This window comes from Wolffia australiana, chromosome 6, assembly GCF_029677425.1.
Source record: "Wolffia australiana isolate 7733 chromosome 6, ASM2967742v1".
NCBI classification, from domain to species: domain Eukaryota; kingdom Viridiplantae; phylum Streptophyta; class Magnoliopsida; order Alismatales; family Araceae; genus Wolffia; species Wolffia australiana.
Window position 1 is genome coordinate 19,102,501 of NC_135840.1, and position 20,451 is coordinate 19,122,951.

Here is a 20,451-nt window from a genome sequence, read left to right on the forward strand (position 1 = left end):
TTCATGCATTGGCTTGTTTTACTTCAGCTTTACTCTATACTCTTCAAAATCTAAAGCTTTCTCTCCACAGAATTTTGTCCCTTTTTCCCTCTAAACTCATATTTTATATCTTTAAGTTCCAAATCCACAACCATCTGAACATGCATGGGATGAACACACTGTTTCAAAGAAACATGCACAACCTTTTGGCTGCCAATCTAAACAACAGCTAAAGAGCGCCTGTCAATCTGAGGGGATGACTTTTTGGCTGACACTTGTTGCAAAACACCTGGCTAGGCTCAAACATCCTTTAAAATACATGTGTCACCTCTTTCAACTTATAAATAGATGATTTGATATTTTTAAAGCATTGAGAAATTAGATACAATTAGGGAAATAGTGCAAAAGTTTAACTAATTAAATTTAGTCATTTCTACATCATATTCAATTCTGTAAAACTACCAAATATGTATAAAATCTCAATAATCCATCAAACTAGATTCCTCATTTAGATGCTTTTTATTGAATTTATGCCTTCCTGTGGGTCCATAACTTCTCCTATATTTATTCGGATAATAAGAAAGATAAAAATTCTACAACTAATGTTGACTAAGCCTAAATTAAAACAGTGGTTAAAAGCACCTAAAATTTGGATGTATCTTGCTTCATAAATCAATTTCACGTAATCAATGTACCCTATAAAAACTAAAATTCTAGAAACAAAGATGCAACTATCAGTTGCATACAAGTGAAAAGTATTATTTTTATAGAAGTATTTCCAGGGATTATAAAGATTCATAGGTTAGTATGCCCGTGGTGGGATAAGAATTGGGAGATAATAGTTAATGGATTAGTTATAGTTAGGGATGACATTGCTCAAGTGTTTTGTAACATACAACAAAAGATGACCATGATGATGAGAAGTGGACATAATGCTTATGCAGCTGCAAGGTTGCTTGCATCTTCATGTATTATTCCAACCACTCTACTTTGGACTGGGGGCATAATACTCTTCTGATGAAACATTTCAAAATATGCATAATCCCCACGATTAGACCTTATGGATTTTTTTGAGAATATAAACTCTTAAAATAAATGAATAGAATTGAATATGTTTCAATTATCTAATTAAAAGACTGCATGATGCACGAATAATGCAAATGTGCCAATATGATGGGCACAACTTGCTTTAAAATAATTAATTAATTGAGATATCAATATGCACATGTCATTGGAAAATAATCACTTTGGATGTTTTATAAATTACACCAGTCATTCTGCAGCGGATGATTTTTAACTAAGAATAAATATCTCTAAAACTTTTCAAATGTAGGGATGTTGTCTAAAAATGTACAGAAACCATGAAAAGTGACATATATGTATTGCTTTGAACTTGGAGCCAAATTTTCCATTCAGAAATTTTTATAATATGGGATTAGGTGATTTGGCCACTGAGTATTAATCTACACATGAGGATAAGACCTACAAAGTGGTGGATTGTATGAGTTAGCCAACGACCAAATTGACCTTCACTCAGTCATTAACCCCCCCCCACTACCCCCCCAGTTACCTATACGCACGATACCTTCAATTTTATTTATTTTAAATTAAAATATGAAAATTATCAACATCCTCTTGTCTAGGAATATTCCAAAATTGCAAATTTTAAAAATAAATACCTTTTTTTCCTAAATCTGATAAAATATGGGAGATTTAAATACACCATTTTATTCATAATTAAATATTTATTTTATCATTTATGAACCAAAATTCCTTACCTTTTCAATCACAAAGACAACATAACATTCAACAATATTCCTGTTTTCAAAAAAAAACATTCAACAATATTTTAGTCTAACAATTGATGGTAAATGTAAATATAATAATACTGAAATCACATGTTATATATATCATGTGCATGCACATCATCGTGCCACAAAAAAACCCAATACTTTCAAAATATATCATAATATAAATGATTATTTATCGTTATCCTTAAAGAAATTGATTTACTTTAATACCAAACCAATAAATTACAAATGGATGACAATCTTGGGGTCTCACGTTGAGCTGACTCATGGAAAAAAAATTCAAATTCTGAAAGAAGCTTGATTTAAAAGTTACAATAAAGAAACACTAGAGATAGTTCGTACATGGGAAAATAATAAGAACATGACATTTCAATTATATAAGTTGTCATATTTATATAAAATAATTTATACGTAATTTATAAGCCTATTTTTTCGTCTTGTCCACTAGCTATTTGAAAATGGAAATTTTAATTAACTTTGTCACCAAAAGCATAAAAATAATAGTATAAAATACTCCATTTATATTAAATTTATATTGCATGGAGTAAAATAATTGAAAGGAAGAGTCATTGGGTAATTTATTCAATAATGAACCAGGAGTTTCATCATAAGGGGATAGCAACAAGTTACACAATGCATCTTCACAATAAAAGAATGACTATAGCGTACATGATAAGACTTAGTGTTTCATTTTGATACTATTTCTTTCTTATTTTCCTAACGTATCTATCATTAGAATTATTTTGATGAAACATATATACTTATATATAATGCAATGACAATGTCTGTGATATGGATGTCATATAATATTTTGTATTACTAGCGACGCATTAGGTTTGGGATGACTTTTCTGTTCCAAATTTGGTGTCTTTCAAGTGATTATATTTTAACATATATATCCTTTTCCCCAAGAAGAGTTTATTGAAAGCATCAGAGGAGTTTTAAGAATACATCTCGCGGCATATTATATCCTTTAAAATATATGATTCTCATTCTAGTTTGATTATCAAGAGGTTTATAGTGAAATGGTTTTATTTCTTGAGATACAGAACATGCATCAGTGATCCTTATTATATTCCATGTATCAAAGCATTCTACCCAATTCTGCTTATGTCATTAATACATAATGATTTTTTTGAAGTAAATATCTTTTATTTTGTATATCAAGCATTACTATGAAAATAATAAAGTATATATATATATATGTAATATCTTTTTTATATGGTTCTTATAGGACTATATATATGTATACATATGTCTATAATATCATTTGTATATATATATTAAAAATTATTGACTCCTTGAAGATATTTGTAAATGTGAAGTGGTGTTAATAAATTATGTGATCAATGTTTTCCCAAAAAAAATTGCCAGGTGAATATCTGTCGACAAACTTTCTGCGTGGTCACTCGTCCCAAATAGCTCCCACCACAGCTTACTAAGTGATGGAGGTTTCTTCTCATGGTATCTGAATTGCTAGCAAAGCATATTATATGTGTAGCTAATATGTGTGTGTGTGTGCCTCTGTGTATATATATATGGTCTTTCTATCAGTTTGTGCAACTGATGTCCATGCATTTGTATACCTGAGATTAGTATCATACTTTAATGACTTGATGTAACCTTTAACTTTATGCTTCCCCACTCATAGTCTCTTTCAACTGCAGTCTTCATCAGACCATGCAAAGACAAGATTGCCGCTTTGCCCTGTATGATTTTTATTTTCAGAGGGTTTGATCTCCATCACATCTTTTTCTAATATCTGATTGTTCAAAAGCAGGAATAAGAAACCGAGTATATGCCTTCAAATTTCATGGATCTCAGTATCGTGCTATCCCTATACAACTTTCAAAGATTTTGACACCCCTTGCACATCAAGATTTTCTCATAGTAGTAATCAATATTCAAGTATCTGGTTTTATGTCTCTTTCAACCCCAACTTTCTTATGAGCATGTAAAGACAAGGTAGCTGCTTTTGTCCGTTTGATTTTTTATAAGAACTTGATTCCCATATCATCATTTTCTTAATTTCTTAACTCATCTTTTATCTTTATGCTTTCCTGTCGAGTGTCTCTTTCAACCTCAACCTTCATTAAAGCATGCGAAGACAAGATAGCTGCTTTTCCCTGTCTGATTTTTTTCTGAGGGTTTGATTCCCATCACATCTTTTTCTAATATCTGATTCGCATAAAGAAAGAATAAGGAACCGAGTATATAACTTGAAATATCGTGGTTCCCAATATCCTGCTATCCCTGTACAATTTTCCAGAGATTTTGACACCCCTCGCGTATCTGGATATTTTCACAATAATTATCAATAATCATATTTATCGTTTAATGTCTCCTTCAACTTGAACCTTCATCTGAGCATGTAAAGAGACAAGATAGCTGGTTTTGTCCATGTGATTTTTTCTAAGAACTTGACTTTGCCAGAAGAAGGAATCTGAAATAATTATACAATTAAGAATTTTGATTTGGGATAGAAAATTAGAAGGAAGAACAATGTGATTAAGAATTTTTATAGGTTCCATTATCTTGGCACCCTTTCAGATATTATGCCATCCCTTCCTTCATATCTCTCTCTCTTCCTCTGATTCTCCCATATCATCTTTTTCTTACATCTGATTTGCCAAAACTTTAAAATTTAGAATGAATGTGGTGATTCATAAATTTTGGTTTTACAAAAGATCAGAAATAATTATATAATTAAGAACTTTGATCTGGGATAGAAAATAACAAGGAAGAACAATATGATCAAGAATTCGTATGAATTACATTATGACATCCCTTCTTTCATATATATATATATATATATATATATATATATATATATTCTGATTCTCCCATATCATCTTATATCTGATCAGTCAAATTTTTAAAACTAAGAAAGAATGTTGTAATTCATGAACTTTGATTTGCGAAAAGAAGGAAACAGAAATAATCATAAAATTAAAATTTTTTATCTGGGATAGAAAATAACAAGAACAATATGATCAATAATTTGTATGGATTCCACAATGGCATCTCTCTCTCTCTCCTCTGTCTCTCCCTCTCTCTCTCTCTCTCTCTCTCTCTCTCTCCTCATCTTCCTATCTTCCCCCGATTCTCCCATATCATTTTTCTACAACCCCATCACCATCATCCACTGAGGACTGTGACCCTCCTACCCAATCATTCCCCCAACCTGGACAAACTACTTTTTTTCCCCTATCCGGATAGCCCTTGCCCCACCCTCCCCAATACCCTAAATATCTCCACCCGTTAGAAAAAATATCTCCCCCCAACCATGCAACCTGTCCTCCGGGCCTCCCATTCCCTATCCACGCGTCCCCACCGCCCAGATATTTCCTCCCCTCCCCCGCTATATATTCACCCAAGGTCCTCACTTACACTCACACTCACACTCACTCACTCCTCCCACGGCCATCCATCTCTCTCTCTAGAGCGCATCTCTCTCTCTAGAAAGCTCATCTCTCGCTCTAGGATGGCGGCCATGGCGGCGACGACGGCGACGGTGGGGCGGTGGAGAGTGGGGGCGGCGGCGCCGGCGAGGAGGCGGGTGGTGGTGGCGGCGTCGGCGGGGAAGAGGGCGAGCGAGTTCGACCTGTCGAACTTCAAGTTCGAACCGATCAGAGAGTCGATCGTGGCGAGGGAGATGACGAGGAGGTACATGACGGACATGATAACGCACGCGGACACGGACGTGGTGATAGTGGGGGCGGGGTCGGCGGGGCTGTCGTGCGCGTACGAGCTGTCAAAGGACCCGTCGATCAGGGTGGCGATAGTGGAGCAGTCGGTGTCGCCCGGGGGAGGGGCGTGGCTCGGGGGGCAGCTCTTCTCCGCCATGGTCGTCCGCAAGCCGGCGCATCTCTTCCTCAGCGAGCTTGGTAATTCTTACTGCATCTCTCTCTCTCTCTTTTGATCTCTCTTGATCTCTCGTTCTCTGTCTCTCTCGATCTCTCTTTATTTCTCTCTCGTGATCTCTCTTTCTCTCTCTTGATCTCTCTTTCTCTCTCTCTTGATCTCTTTCCCCCTCTCTTGATCTCTCTTTCTCTCTTTCACTCTTGATCTCTCTTTCTCGCTCTCGTGATCTCTCTTTCTCTCTCGTGATCTCTCTTTCTCTCTCTCGTGATCTCTCTTTCTCTCTCTTGATCTCTCTTTTTCTCTCTCTTGATATCTCTCTTTGTCTCTCTCTCTTTCTCTCTCTCTCGATCTTTCTTGATCTCTCTCGATCTCTCTTGATCTCTCTCGATCTCTCTTGATCTCTCTCTATCTCTCTCTCTCGATCTTTCTTGATCTCTCTCTATCTCTCTCTCTTTCTCGATCTCTCTCGATCTCTCTCGATCTCTCTCGATCTCTCTTTATCTCTCTCTCTTTACCTCTCTCTCTCTCTATCTCTCTCTCTTTCTTTACCTCTCTCTCTCTCTTTACCTCGCTCTCTCTCTCCCGATCTCTCTCTTTCCTTACCTCTCTCTCTCTCTTTACCTCGCTCTCTCTCTCTCCCGATCACTCTCTTTCTTTACCTCTCTCTCTCTCTTTACCTCGCTCTCCCTCTCCCGATCTCTCTCTTTCTTTACCCCTTTCTCTCGATCTCTCTCTCTTCTCAATCTCTCTCTTTCTTTACCTCTCTCTCTCTACCTCTCTCTCTCTTAACACTTCCCGCTCTCTCTTTACCTCTCTCTCACTCTTTACCTCGCTCTCTCTTTCTCTTTACCTCTCTCTCCCTCGATCTCTCTCTCTCTTTTCCTCTCTCTCTCTCTCGATCTCTCCTCTCTCTTTACCCTTCTCTCTCTCTCTCTCTGTTTACGCGCCTCTCTCAATCTCTCTCTTTCTTTACCTCTCTCTTAACACTTCCCGCTCTCTCTTTACCTCTCTCTCACTCTTTACCTCGCTCTCTCTTTCTCTTTACCTCTCTCTCCCTCGATCTCTCTCTCTCTCTCGATCTCTCCTCTCTCTCTACCCTTCTCTCTCTCTCTCTGTTTACGCCCCTCTCTCTCAATCTTTCTCTCTCTACCCCTCTCTCTCTCTCTTGACCTTTGGTTTGGGCGACGACGGGGAGCAGGGATCGACTACGACGACGCGGGGGAGGAGGCGTCGTACGTGGTGGTGCGGCACGCGGCGCTGTTCACGTCGACGGTGCTGAGCAAGGTGCTGGCGCGGCCCAACGTGAAGCTCTTCAACGCCGTCGCGGCCGAGGACCTGATCGTTCGCCAGGGCCGAGTGGCGGGCGTGGTCACCAACTGGGCGCTCGTCGCGCAGAACCACGACACGCAGAGCTGCATGGACCCCAACGTGATGGAGGCCAAGGTCGTGGTCAGCTCCTGCGGCCACGACGGGCCCTTTGGGGCCACGGGCGTGAAGCGGCTCAAGAGCATCGGCATGGTGGACAACGTGCCCGGGATGAAGGCGCTCGACATGAACGCCGCCGAGGACCAGATCGTCCGCTTCACCCGCGAGGTCGTCCCCGGGATGATCGTCACCGGCATGGAGGTCGCCGAGATCGAGGGATGCTGCCGCATGGTGAGAGTTCCACGCTCTCTCTCTCTCTCTCTTTATCTCTCTCTCTCTATCTTCATCTCTCTCTCTTTACCCCTCTACCTCTCTCTCTCTTCATCTCTCTCTCTTACAACCTCCCTCTCTCTCTTTACCCCTCTACCTCTCTCGCTCTTCATCTCTCTCACTTAACACCTCCCTCTCTCGCTCATTTCATCTCTCTATCTTCATCTTTCTCTCTTAACACCTCCTTCTCTAGTTCTTTTCATTTCTCTCTCTTCATCTCTTAACACCTCCTTCTCTCGCTCTTTTCATCTCTCTCTTCACATCTCTCTTAACGCCTCCCTCTATCTCTTTATCCCTCTACCTCTCTCTTCATCTCTCTCTAAAATCCTCCCTCTCTCTCTTTAACCCTCTACCTCTCTCTTCATCTTTCTCTTTGCCCCTGTACCTCTCTTTCTTCATCTCTCTCTCTTAACACCTCCCTCTCTCTCTTTACCCCTCTACCTCTCTCTTCACCTCTCTCTCTTTACACCACCCTCTCTCTCTCTTTACCCCTCTACCTCACTCTTCACCTCTTTCTTAACCCCTCTACCTCTTTCTCTTCATCTCTCTCTCTTAACACCTCCCTCTCTCTCTTTTACCCCTCTAACTCTTTCCCTCTCTCTCTCTTTACCCCTGTACCTGACTCTTCACCTCTCTCTTAACATCTCCCTCTCTCTCTTTACCCCTCTATCTCTCTATTTCTTCATCTCTCTCTTAAAACCTCCCTCTCTTTCTTTACCCCTCTAACTCTCTCTTCATCTCTCTCTTTACCCCTCTACCTCTCTTTCTTCATCTTTCTCTCTTAACACCTCCCTCTCTCTCTTTACTCCTCTACCTCTCTCTCTTCATCTCTCTCTTAGCACCTCCCTCTCTCTCTTTACCCCTCCACCTCTCTCTCTTAACACCTCCCTCTCTCGCTCTTTTCATCTCTCTCTCTTCACCTCTCTCTTAACACCTCTCTCTGTCTCTTGACCCCTCTACCTCTCTCTTCGTCTCTCTCTCTTAACACCTCCCTCTCTCTCTTCATCTCTCTCGTAACACCTCTCTCTCTCTTCATCTCTCTCTTAACAACCCCCTCTCTCTCTTAACACCTCCCTCTCTCTCTTTACCTCCCTCTCTCCATCTCGCTCTTTTCCTCTGTCTCTTTTTATCCCTCTCACTCTCTCTCTCCCTCTCTGCATCTCTCTCTCTTAACACCTCCCTCTCTCCATCTCGCTCTTTTCCTCTATCTCTCTTTACCCCTCTCACTCTCTCTCTCCCTCTCTTCATCTCTCTCTCTCTCTACCTCCCTCTCTCCATCTCGCTCTTTTCCTCTGTCTCTTTTTATCCCTCTCACTCTCTCTCTCCCTCTCTGCATCTCTCTCTCTTAACACCTCCCTCTCTCCATCTCGCTCTTTTCCTCTATCTCTCTTTACCCCTCTCACTCTCTCTCTCCCTCTCTTCATCTCTCTCTCTCTCGCTCTCTCCCTCCCTCTCTTCCCCCCCCCCCTCTCTTTTACTCTCTCTCTTGACACCTCTCTCTCTCTCCCCTCTTAGCTCTCTCTCTCTTTCTTTACCCCTCTCACACTCTCTATCTTTCTTTGCCCCTCTTAATCTCTCCCTCCCTCTCTTCATCTCTCTCTTTCTTTACCCCTATCACTCTCTCTCTCTTCATCTTCTCTCTTTGCCCCTCTCTCTTCAACTCGCTCTTACTCTCTCCCGCCTCATCTCTCTCTTTCTCTCTATTTATATCTCTCTCTATCTCTCTCTCTATTGATATCTCTTTCTCTCTCCCTCTTTTTATCTGTTTCTGTTTGTCTCTATCTCTACCTCTCTCTTGCTCTGTCTTTGTCTCTAAGTCTATCTCTGTCTCTGTCTTTCTCTCTCTTTCTATCTCTATCTCTCTCCATCTTTCTCTGACTTTCTCTCTTTCTATCGGTCTCTATCTAATTATCTATCGCCGTCTCTTTCCCTTTTGTGTCTTTCTCTCTCACTCTCCGCCTTCCTCTCTATCTCTTCCTCCCTCTCTTCCTATCACTTGTTTCTCTCTCTAATATCTCTCTCCCTCTCTCTCTCAGTCTCTCTATCCGTCTGCCTCTCTCTCTGTACCGCCTCCTACCATTTAATTTCTTCCTGAATTTTTCGTTTGATGTTTTTATTTGGGGGAAACTTTGTAGGGGCCCACCTTTGGAGCGATGATGATTTCTGGGATCAAGGCAGCTCACCTGGCGAGGGAGGCCCTTGGGCTGTCCTCAGCCGTTGGATCGGTGCACCCTGAGATGATGATGGCATCCGCCGAGAACACCGACGTGGCGGAAGCTTGAAGCACCCAGCACCCCGTGATGATCATGCTTGTGGCGGCGATGCGGAGATGGAGATCCAACGGCCAGGATGCGATCTCCCTGCGTACGACTGTAGATGGTGTTCTCATAAGAAGGGCGTTTTTCTCGCCTGCCTCCACAGAAAAAAAATGAAAAAATAAGACTTTCATAAACTGTTTGCTCATATTCCTTCTCCCTATCTAAAAGATCATACCCCTCTTAGTTAAATTTACTTACCTAGATATAAATATTAGTAAGAGTTAAAAAAAAAGAAGAGTTGATAAAATAGATACATTTCTCATAGACTCATCTAAATATATATTAAAAATAGTAGATTGAAAGAATGTCTTACTTCTCCCTATCGAGATCAAACCCCTCTTAGTTAAATTTACTTATCTAGATATAAATATTAGTAAGAGTTAAAAAAGAAGAGTTGATAAAATAGATACATTTCTCATAGACTCATCTAGATATATATTAAAAATAGTAGATTGAAAGAATGTCTTACTTCTCCCTATCGAGATCAAACCCCTCTTAGTTAAATTTACTTATCTAGATATAAATATTAGTAAGAGTTAAAAAAGAAGAGTTGATAAAATAGATACATTTCTCATATACTCATCTAGATATATTAAAAAGAGTTGATTGAAAGAATGTCTTACTTCTCCCTATCGAGATCAAACCCCTCTTAGTTAAATTTACTTATCTAGATATATATAAGTAAAAGTTAATTAAAAGAAGGATATGATAAAATAGATACATTTCTTATATACTCATCTAGATATATTAAAAATAGTTGATTGAAAAACTATCTTACTTCTCCCTATCGAGATCATATCCTTCTTAGTTATATTTACTTATCTAGATATATATATAAGTAAGAGTTAATTAAAAGAAGAATAAGATAAAATAGATACATTTCTCATATACTTATCTAGATGCATTAAAAAGAGTTGATTAAAAGACTCACTTACTTCTCCCTATCTAGATCATACCCTCATAGTTATATTTACTTATCTAGATATATATATATATAAGTAAGAGTTAATTAAAATAAGTGTTGGTAAAATAGATACATTTCTCATATACTTATCTAGATACATTAAAAAGAGTTGATTAAAAGACTCTCTTACTATGTTAAAGGATTTTTTAAGAGGGCTAGGTTTAAATTAATTACTATATATGGAAACCTGCATTGAAGAGAAAGGCCGCTTGAGCGTTTGTTCCTATTTGATGGTTGATTCTTTATTCAATTACCATGCAGACGAGTTTATCTTTATTTGTAATTTGTCGCCAAAAGATTTTCTTGAAGAATCCTAGAGTTGTAGTAAAGAAATGCAACTTGATCCTTTTGCTTGTTTTAGAATCCCATACACTACTTGAAATATTCTGAACCTCTATAATTTTTAAATTTTTTGACAATTTTGTTGACAGTTTTATTGAAGTACTGATGAAACTCGACGGTCGGAATCAACACTTTGTGTTACGTCCGGAGGGTAAACTCTAAAAGTGATGTTAATGTCGTGGAATAATGTATATGATTTTAAGAAAATAATAACAAGAACTACGTCAATCCTCGAATGACCCGAGACGCAGCTCAATTGGTCCACACATGACGGGTGTTGTCACAATCAAGCTCCCAGTGACCCACGTTATCGGCTCGAGGGGTCGATGTAGTGGGGGACAATTCTCGTCCAGGGATGTCCACACCATAAACGTAAATGAGCAGATCCAAATACCGTCAAAGAGAATTTCCAAACACGATGGTGGTGGGTAAGTCCTATATCAATTATTTAAATTCACTCGAGACATCTGAGTACGAGGACGACAATGAGGAAGATAATAATACTGAGAAAGAGGGAAGAAAGTAGAACCTGGGTTCAAGAGCATTCAAGGAGGAGAGCCGTCCAAAAGTGAAGCCCAACCCGAGAGCGATTGATACACGATCAACAATGGTGATCGTCGAAGGGCTTCCTTGGCGATGCTGCACTTTGATTGTGAGATCTTTCAGGATTTCACTTGATTGATAAAGATTCAACTAGGGCCATAGCTCTGTTGACCAATGCTTGTATCCATACTTCTATCATGATGGGACAGGGAGGCAGACAGGAATCAGCTTTAGTTTGGTCAATATGGAAGACCAACCACCAAGCAATTGATAGAGGACTGTCTAGAATTGCTGATGAGCCATCGAAAATGATCCACAAATTCAACTGGCGGATGGGGTCAAATAAAATGATGCACTAGAAGAGTGCCAATCCTTCCATTAATGCTTATCGTCTTCAACGGGGAATTGTTCAAGGTCGCAGACTCAGGAACGACGGAGGGATGGCACCAGGGGGAAGTAATCAACAAATGCTTAATGCTATGGAACATGCCACCATCACCATCGTTTCTTGATCGTCGGCGTCGTATTCGGTTGACGGGAAATTAGAGACGGGAAATTGGGATACTCCAATTTCTGATTCAAGACATCCGCAGGTTGACGACTGACTGATAGACTAGAACTACTGACATCGCCGAAGGCCGAAGGGTACTTAATCGCTGAAATAATGATGCTGCAAATCCTTTCACCGATGGTGAACGGGAATTCCAGGACACGGTGTCGAATGCTCTATCTTCTGCTTCGATGAATTCTTCTTCTTCATTGATTCCCTCTTCTCCTTCTTTCAAAGAAAACAAGCACGATAAAAAAAAGAACAACCGCAAAAATGAAAGTCAAATCTGTAATTCTTTCACAAAAACAAGCCTCTTTTCTCCACGTTCGTCCTCCCTTTTCTTTTGTAGAAGAGGGGAGACTGTTATGGAGGTCCTAGCGGGCCCTTTTAAGGGGAAAGCTTATTGGGCTTTCCCCTAAAAGGATCCTTTAGGGGGTGAAAGAAGTCAAATGGAATCCCCCCTCCCCTAAAGGTACAAAGTGAAATAAAAGACATACACTTAGACATCATTCATGGGGAGGCTCGAACACTTACAGGGGAGCCTCCCGAAAGGTAGAAGGAAATACAACATAGATATAGTCACGAAATAAAGGAACATGTAAAATGGAACCGTCGGGGAGGAGTCTGACGTCAGGCCTGATACCGGAAATGCGGATTCTTCACTTCAGCTCGAGCTGCATGGCGCGGTAGATGACGAATCTGAACGTGCTCCTTCGGATGGTCCTCCATCAAGTACTCTGTTATTCTTGGCACTTGTGAACTTGCATCAAAACAATAAGCAAAACTTTTGGTAGGTCCATAACACTCTAATCGTATTCCTGCATCCAAGTTAATGTGACACTTTATATTCGGCTGCTGTGTATGTTTATATTACAACCAATTCTTCCTATTATTAATTCTGGCTTATGGCAAGAAAAATCTGGAAGAGCACTAAACTTGCATTAAAGAAACGCCATTGGAGCCCCTTAAGATGTGCTGTAACCTTACCTCTATAAAGGTTCTAGTTTTCTAAGTGGAGGGAATAGTTTTTGTTTATTTACACTTGAAAAAATCCTCCTCGGTATCATTAATCTTTTCTGTTTCTTCAAAAAAAAAATCATTTATATTTTATGGTAAAAATAGTTCCAAGAAGACAACTAAATTTAGACTAAAAATGCCTTATTTTTTACTGAGTCCGCACATTTGTCTTGGAAAAGTACTCTATATACATCACATCGATGTTAAACTCTGCATCATATGGGTCATTAATATCCATGTAAAAAACCCAGAATATTTTTCTTCAATATTTAAAAGTAGTGGAATATTGGAGAATAATCAATAGCCTTCATGCCTTTCTGTATCATTTTTTTCTGGCGTTGATAGATTACTTCTTATTTTATTGGATAGAGATATTTTATAGTTATTTATTATTTTTATGTGCAATAATTAACTTCCATGAGAGATTGGACACATTGTGTAGTGATTAAGTTACATTTCACTTTACTTCTTATACAGGATTAAATTATTTTAATTATTTTTTTAAGTTTGACAATCAACTGCCATAAGAGAGTGCAAATTGATATGTGATTAGGCTACTTCTGGCATCATTTGTCACTATCCATCAAGCATTTTATTATTATAGCTATTATTATAATGTACCAGACTTAATTTTTTACTATAAAGGTGTCTTGTCTAGATAAAATTTTGTAGGAAGAAAATGCACTCCTTCAAGGCAATTAAAGGCTTGTATAGAGATTAAAGTAGAACTCCCAGTGACACAAAAATGGAAGTAGCTAATATAATTAACTCAAAACCATGGTTGACTGGGGGGATGGGAATAATCCTTGATGCGAAGAACAACCGTCAACAGTGGGACATCTGTCAACGATAAGGGATGATTGCTGTCAATGACAGAGACGATGGAGATGTTGATTACGAGGAGGACAACTGTTGAAGACGGGCACGATTATCAATCAGAATGGTCATGATGAGTATGATGAGCATCGACGATGTAGATGACGACTGACGATAATGGGGACGAGGATGATCGACAACTCTGAAGATGAGGGTAAGACAACTTTCTACAATGGGAATGATGACAGCTGACAGCCAGGAATGTCTAGCATGGATGATTGAGATGACAACCATCAATGGCGCAAATAACAATAGCCGACAGTGAGCATTGACGATATGGCAACAAAACTCCATGAAGGGGAATACGACCGTTAACAACAAGGACAACGACCATTGTCGATAAGCATAAATACGATCGTTATAACTGTTGTTGACCATACCATTGTGGATGAGTATGATACTGGATTAGACCAGGATGAGGACCTTGTAGAGATGGACAATCATAGTCATCAACAGGGATGGTGACCTAGACTGAAACATCAACCATCATCTACCCGAACCACAATGGTCATTGCCGGAGATGCAAATGGTTTTAGATACTGCTCTCTCACTATCTGGTGTGCTCTCTACCACTGTTATTGTCGCTCTTCCTCTTTCGCATTCTGTATGTCCATCTCTCTTGTCGTTGATCCCTTCTCACTTTTTATTACTCACTCTCCCTGTCTCAGTGATTCACTTTCTTGCTCCTTCATGCTCTCTTGTTCACATTCTCTCTCTCTGTCTCTCTTACTTTTCCTTTATTCTCTCTCTTTGCTCTTTTTTCTTACTCTCTGTATTTTTTTTCTCCCTCTTTTATTTGTAATCTCCCTTGATTGCATTCTCTCACTTACACTTTCTCTCAGTCTCTCTTCCTCCCTCTCATTCACTCTCTCTCATTGTCTCTTGCTCTTTCTTTCTCTTGCCCTCCATCCATTCATCCATTCAATTTCTCAGCAAGGACAAATGATGGAACAGGACTGATGACGGAGTGGTGATGTAGATGAAACAGGGACAGATGATAATTCAGATGAAAGGAAATGAGACCATTAGGTAGGGATGGAGATAGATAGATGGATAGAGAGAGAGAATGATAAAGAGGTAATAGGGAGAGAGTGTGGGGTAGGGATGGAGATAGAGAGAACTCAAAGGGAGAAAGATACATTGAGAGAGAGAGAGAGTGCGAAAGATGAAGGAATAGGATTAGGGAGGGAGAGCAAAGATTATGTAATGGAAGAGCGAGAGAGGTGATGTCAAAAGAGGTCATAGAAGTATTAAGACAAGTGGGGAGAGAGAAGGATATTCTGAGAGAGGCAGAACAAGAGATGAGATAGCAAAGAGGTCATAGAAAGATAAACTAGACTGGGGAGAGAGAGGGAGAAGGATTGGCAGAGAGCAATAGTGGGACAGATACAGCGTATCAAAGAAGTCGTAGAAAGATAAATACCATTTGGTAGAGAGGGGAGGATAGATTGAGTGCGATAGTGCGAGAGAGACGAGATATCAAATAGATCATCAAAAGATAAAGCCGAGATAGATAGAAGAGAGAGGCAGAGCAAGAGGGGTGAGATATCAAAGAGGTCATGGATAGATAAAGACCATTTGAAAGAGAGAGGTAATGATAGGTAGACAGCGATAGTGCCAGAGAGACGAAATATCAAACAGATCATCAAAAGATAAAGCCAAGCGGAGACAGAGAGATAGGTAGTATAGAGAGAGATAGAGCAAGAGAGAGATGATAGCAATAGAGGCAATACAAAGATATGTAGAGAGAGAGAGAGAGATCAAGAGAGATGATATCAAAAGAGGCTATAGAAACATGTAGATGAGAGGAGAGGGAGAGAGAGAGAGAATGATAGAGAGAGAGGGATAGACATGGTTGTTCTGTTCTATTTGTTTGAAACGAACAAAAAATTTGCACAAAAGAACCGCAGAGGGCATTGCTCTTTGTTCTGTTCTTTTTTTTTCAAAACGAACAAAAGAACTGCGCATGGGTCTGTGCGATGTTCTGTTCGAAAACCGAACAAACGAGCAATTCGTACAAATTCGCACAAAAAGAACAGAAGGACCACGTCTAGAGAGAGAGAAGCCAACCTAAAGTGATCAAAGTGGTATCAAGATTTATTGATGCGATAAAAAAAGTAAGCATGTATGCAGTGTCATAAAAAGAAAGCGACCCCTCACCACCTCCCCTGAAGATCCAACGAGAGAGCACCATAACATACCTGCCATGTCTCTCTCTCTCTTTCTACAGATCCTGCTTCTTCGGAAGGCCCCGTTTCCAATCTCAGAAGCCGTGAAGTTTGATCTTCTCCTTCTTCACTATCCCAGCCTTCAAAAACCACCCCCAAAATACTTATTAAATAAATATTTGTAATGTTTATGTTGAACCTTCAACATAATAATTAAAATGTAGCGGCACCTGAACTAGGAAAGTGGACACATTCTTCCTCTGATCTCCCTGCAGCTGAATTACCTGAAAGAAATGATAAAACCGATACTACGTCAAAAAAAATTTCAATAAGAACAGAACTCCACGGCTTGAATTTAGATCTTTGTGATATTTTAGATTTCCGAGCTTGAATTACGGTTTTGCATAATCAGCATTTGATCAACAAAAATAAAATAGAAAATGGAAAAGCAAGTTTGGACAACACAAATTAATACTTAAAATAACGTGGCAAAAAAGTCAAGTTTGAGGACCAAATAATATGTGACATGGCAAACGAGTTGAGCAAAAAGGAGCAGAGAAACTTTATCTTTATGGAATTCAATTAGATCCCAATCTTGATCGTTCAACTACAGATCATGATTCGAATTATTCCACCTACTGAATCAGTCAGATGGATCTTAGACAAAATCAAAATATGGATCCATCAAATCGGTCCAATTTTGATCACAAAACCCAACTTCAATTAGGAACAAATGTAAAGTCTTCACCTCTTATTGAATTTAATTAGATCTTGATCATGATCGATAAAATCGAAAAAGGGATCCATCAAATGGTTCTGATTATGATCGCAGAGCCCTAGTTCAAATGAGGCTTTCAATAAAAACAGAATTTCCTCAAAAACCCATTTAACAAACATATAATAAGAAGCTTCTTGAAAATGTCAGTAGAATCAGAGGCTTAATCGGTCCGAGTTCAAAAAATCAGAAAAAAACATTTCACCTAAACATGCTAGGAAGCTTCTGGTTGAGGGTTCAAATAATACTCTCAAATAAACAGAAATTCCTTGGAAAAATAGTCTTGGAGAAGAAACTTGCGGGCAAAAATTAAGGAAAAGATGATAGGAAGCTTCTAGAAAAGACTCATAGGATCAGACAATTTTACCTGTCCAAGTTCAGGATCCTGAACAACTGTACCATTGCAGCAGAACTCCTTCTTAAGATCCTTCAAGATCTTGCTGTAGCTGTACTCTTTCTTGAGACCTTGAACTGTCGTCAAGCTCTTCCGGCCATTCCTCTGCTGCACGCGTACGTGTACGTAATCCTTTGCTCCAGCACCAGAGTCGTCAGCATTGGCATCGGCAAACGGATCTGACCCAGAAAAGATTGATCAACATTCGTACTGATCAACACAATCAATAAAATAGCAAAGGGTTGATCATAAAGTTTGTAACGTCCATAAGACATGTGAGATTGACATCAGTGGACCGTTAGCCGATTACATCATCAACATCAACGGGGCATCAAAGTGGCTGAGACGTCGATGGGGTTGATCATTGTTTTAATTAGAATTATACGGAGTCGATGCCTGAGATGGACAGATGGTGACAACTGGATATCATAACCATGTCAAACTCATCATCAATTACCAAAAGTGGTAATTACCAAAAGTGGCTGGGACCTGGACGTCGAGATCTGACATGAAAGCCTCGAAGAGATGGATCAGAGGACGAGCTGGATGCGATAAGCTTAAAGATTGAAAACTGCAGAAATATCACAGGATCAGAGTCAATATCTCACAATAGTCTAATTGACAGATGCGCCAACAAGATTGATACATATATTGATACAAAGAATTTAATGCAAGGATAAGAAAATTGAATATTCACAGAACCTGATCAATTTAAGTGGAGGATGAAATAATGTGAAAAAATAACAGGAAATAGGTCTACAGTGCTATATTAGGATAGCAGCCAATATTCCACCACAATCTGATGGCCAGATGCCACATCAAGATTGATCCATGACTTGTTCCGAAGAACTATCAGAACCCAGAATAATCATAAATTAGAGAATATCATCAAATTGAAGAGAGAGAGAGAGAGATATAATTGGGACATCTTCAAAATCATTTTTTGGCCTCAACAACGATTAATTGGAAGGGACACTAAAAATAAGCAGCAATCCTCGTGACAAACAACATGAACCGCCGATGTGCAAGGAGATCAACCAAAAAGCGACGGAATAATAAGAAAATGAATCACCGCGAGAGAAATCGCAGAAAGAAATATCAGGAGAGGAATCAGTACCATAAAATAGCAAAAAAGGAAAAAAAAACGCGGTCAATCAGCGATCGAGAGGCACCCTAGACCTAGATCGACAAATAAAAATTATAAAAACCAGAATAAAGGCCACAGATCTTCAGGAACGATATGACAACAAATCGATTAAGTAGCATTAGATCGAAGAACGAATCTGAATGAAAAACGACTCCCAATCGCGAAGTCGTAAAGTTAAACAAAGAAATAATCGAGCATGACAGGGTCGACGAGAATAAAAAAAATGAAAGACAAATATTTATCAAAAAATCACAAACGACGCGGCGAATCCGCGAGCGACAGAAACCCTAGACCTCCATCAGGCGAAACAAATTTCAAAATCGAGAAGATGCGCAACGAATAAAAAATAAAACTAGCAGACGATGGATCGATTAAAAAGTATACAATCGAATTGCGAAGATAATAGAAAAACGACTCCCACTCGCGAAGTCGCCTACTTAAACAAAGAAATAATCAAACACGAAAGGCTCGACGAGAATGAAAAACCGGAAGAGAAACCTTTAACATAAAATCGGAAACAACGCGGTGAATCAGCGAGCAACAGAAACCCTAGACCTCGATCAAGCGAAACAAAATCCAAAAACTACAAGATGCGCAACAAATAAAAAGTAACTAGATGACGATAGATCAATGAAGAACCATTCGATCAAACACCGAAGAAGAAAGAAAACCAATTAGCATCGCGAATTCGCCACCATAAAGCGCAAAAATACTCAAATACGATACGCCTGAAGAAGATTAACACATTGAAAAGTGGCATGAGAAGATCAACATATACCTGAATCGCAGGAACAGATCGAAGAACGGCCCCACTGAAATCGGAAGGCGGCGAGAGGGGAAATGCTATTGTGGATCACGATCGTTATTTATAGGCAGGGAAGAACAACTTCGAAGGCGTATTTTAAGAACCGTCTTAAGCTCACCGCCGGTGATCACATTCATAAAAGAAAACAAAACTCTATTTATGTTATTAAATAAACCACGCAGAATTTAATTTATTTTTTTAAAAAAGAATATACTTTATGGGTTCCTTGAAGATATTTTTATATTGAAAACTCTTTGGCCCTAGCTACCGATGAATATTTTACTAGATGCAATTGTGCTGTTTACCCAATTCATTGTGAGTATGTTGTATTTTCATTGCATAGAAAAAATCAACCAATGACTATGGTTATTTCAAGACCCATAGTTTTTGGAAACATTTGAGGGAAACTAATCTATAATTCAGACTGATGATTTCTTTTTAAGGATCTAATTTTCAGTTTTCCAAACTTTTCCATAGTGTGACATCTACTTGTCAGATACTTTAAAAATCAATCCAAATGCCTTATGAATACCAAGAACTAGGGAATAACTGGTATATAATGCACTTCCTAGGGTCAGTGGGCTTAGATCATGTGATTAGTAACATGAGGAGTTGGCTAGAGAAAAATAATTGCAACACAGTTAAAGAAAAAGCACAAGAAAAAATAGAAGGATGAGATATGTGATCTTGAGTCTACACCAAGATGTTGCTTATGATGAACTATGATGATGGCTATTTTGAGGGGGAGGGTCTTACATGACATACCAAAAAAATGATCATCATGAAAAAGAAAGACAATAATAAAAAAGAAACATGATAAAATAAGGCGAAGGATGGACGAACAGAGAACAAACAGTAAAGGAGAAAATATCAGATCTAAAATAAAGAACAAATAAAAAATGAAATAAGAAGAAGAATAAGCTTCAAAACATGAACAAAAATAAGAAGATCAAGAATGCGGAGGAAATTACAGAATAAAAGAGGAAACAATTAAAAGTAAAAATGAATAAAATCTATAACAAAACTAAAATATATGGAAGAAATAAAAACCAAGAGGAATAAATAAAGAAGAAAAAAAAAGACAGCTTAGAAGTAGATAGAAAACCAAGAGTACTAAAAATAAGAAGGGAAAAAATAGGGATCATGAGAAGAATATGAAAGAGAAAAATATGAAATAGAAGAAAGAGAAGGAGATGAAGGAGA

General features: G+C 38.9%; 2 protein-coding genes across 2 annotated transcripts; one reads left to right on the forward strand and one right to left on the reverse strand.

The window, feature by feature from the left end:
• Positions 1–5,174: 5,174 nt before the first annotated feature.
• On the forward strand, positions 5,175–9,801 carry THI1 (thiazole biosynthetic enzyme, chloroplast (ARA6) (THI1) (THI4)). The gene is made up of 3 exons (XM_078576969.1): positions 5,175–5,677; positions 6,853–7,310; positions 9,485–9,801. Exons 1-3 carry the CDS (start codon positions 5,275–5,277, stop codon positions 9,629–9,631), a joined length of 1,008 nt encoding a protein of 335 aa, XP_078433095.1. The 5' UTR covers positions 5,175–5,274; the 3' UTR covers positions 9,632–9,801.
• Positions 9,802–16,035: 6,234 nt separating this feature from the next.
• On the reverse strand, positions 16,036–19,377 carry LOC144704525 (protein translation factor SUI1 homolog 2). The gene is made up of 5 exons (XM_078576971.1): positions 19,222–19,377; positions 17,770–17,867; positions 17,270–17,475; positions 16,358–16,411; positions 16,036–16,267 (listed from the first exon to the last, which is right to left on the reverse strand). The coding sequence occupies exons 2-5, from the start codon at positions 17,804–17,806 to the stop codon at positions 16,223–16,225; spliced, it is 342 nt and encodes a 113-aa protein (XP_078433097.1). The 5' UTR covers positions 17,807–17,867; positions 19,222–19,377; the 3' UTR covers positions 16,036–16,222.
• Between the last annotated feature and the right edge of the window lie 1,074 nt (positions 19,378–20,451).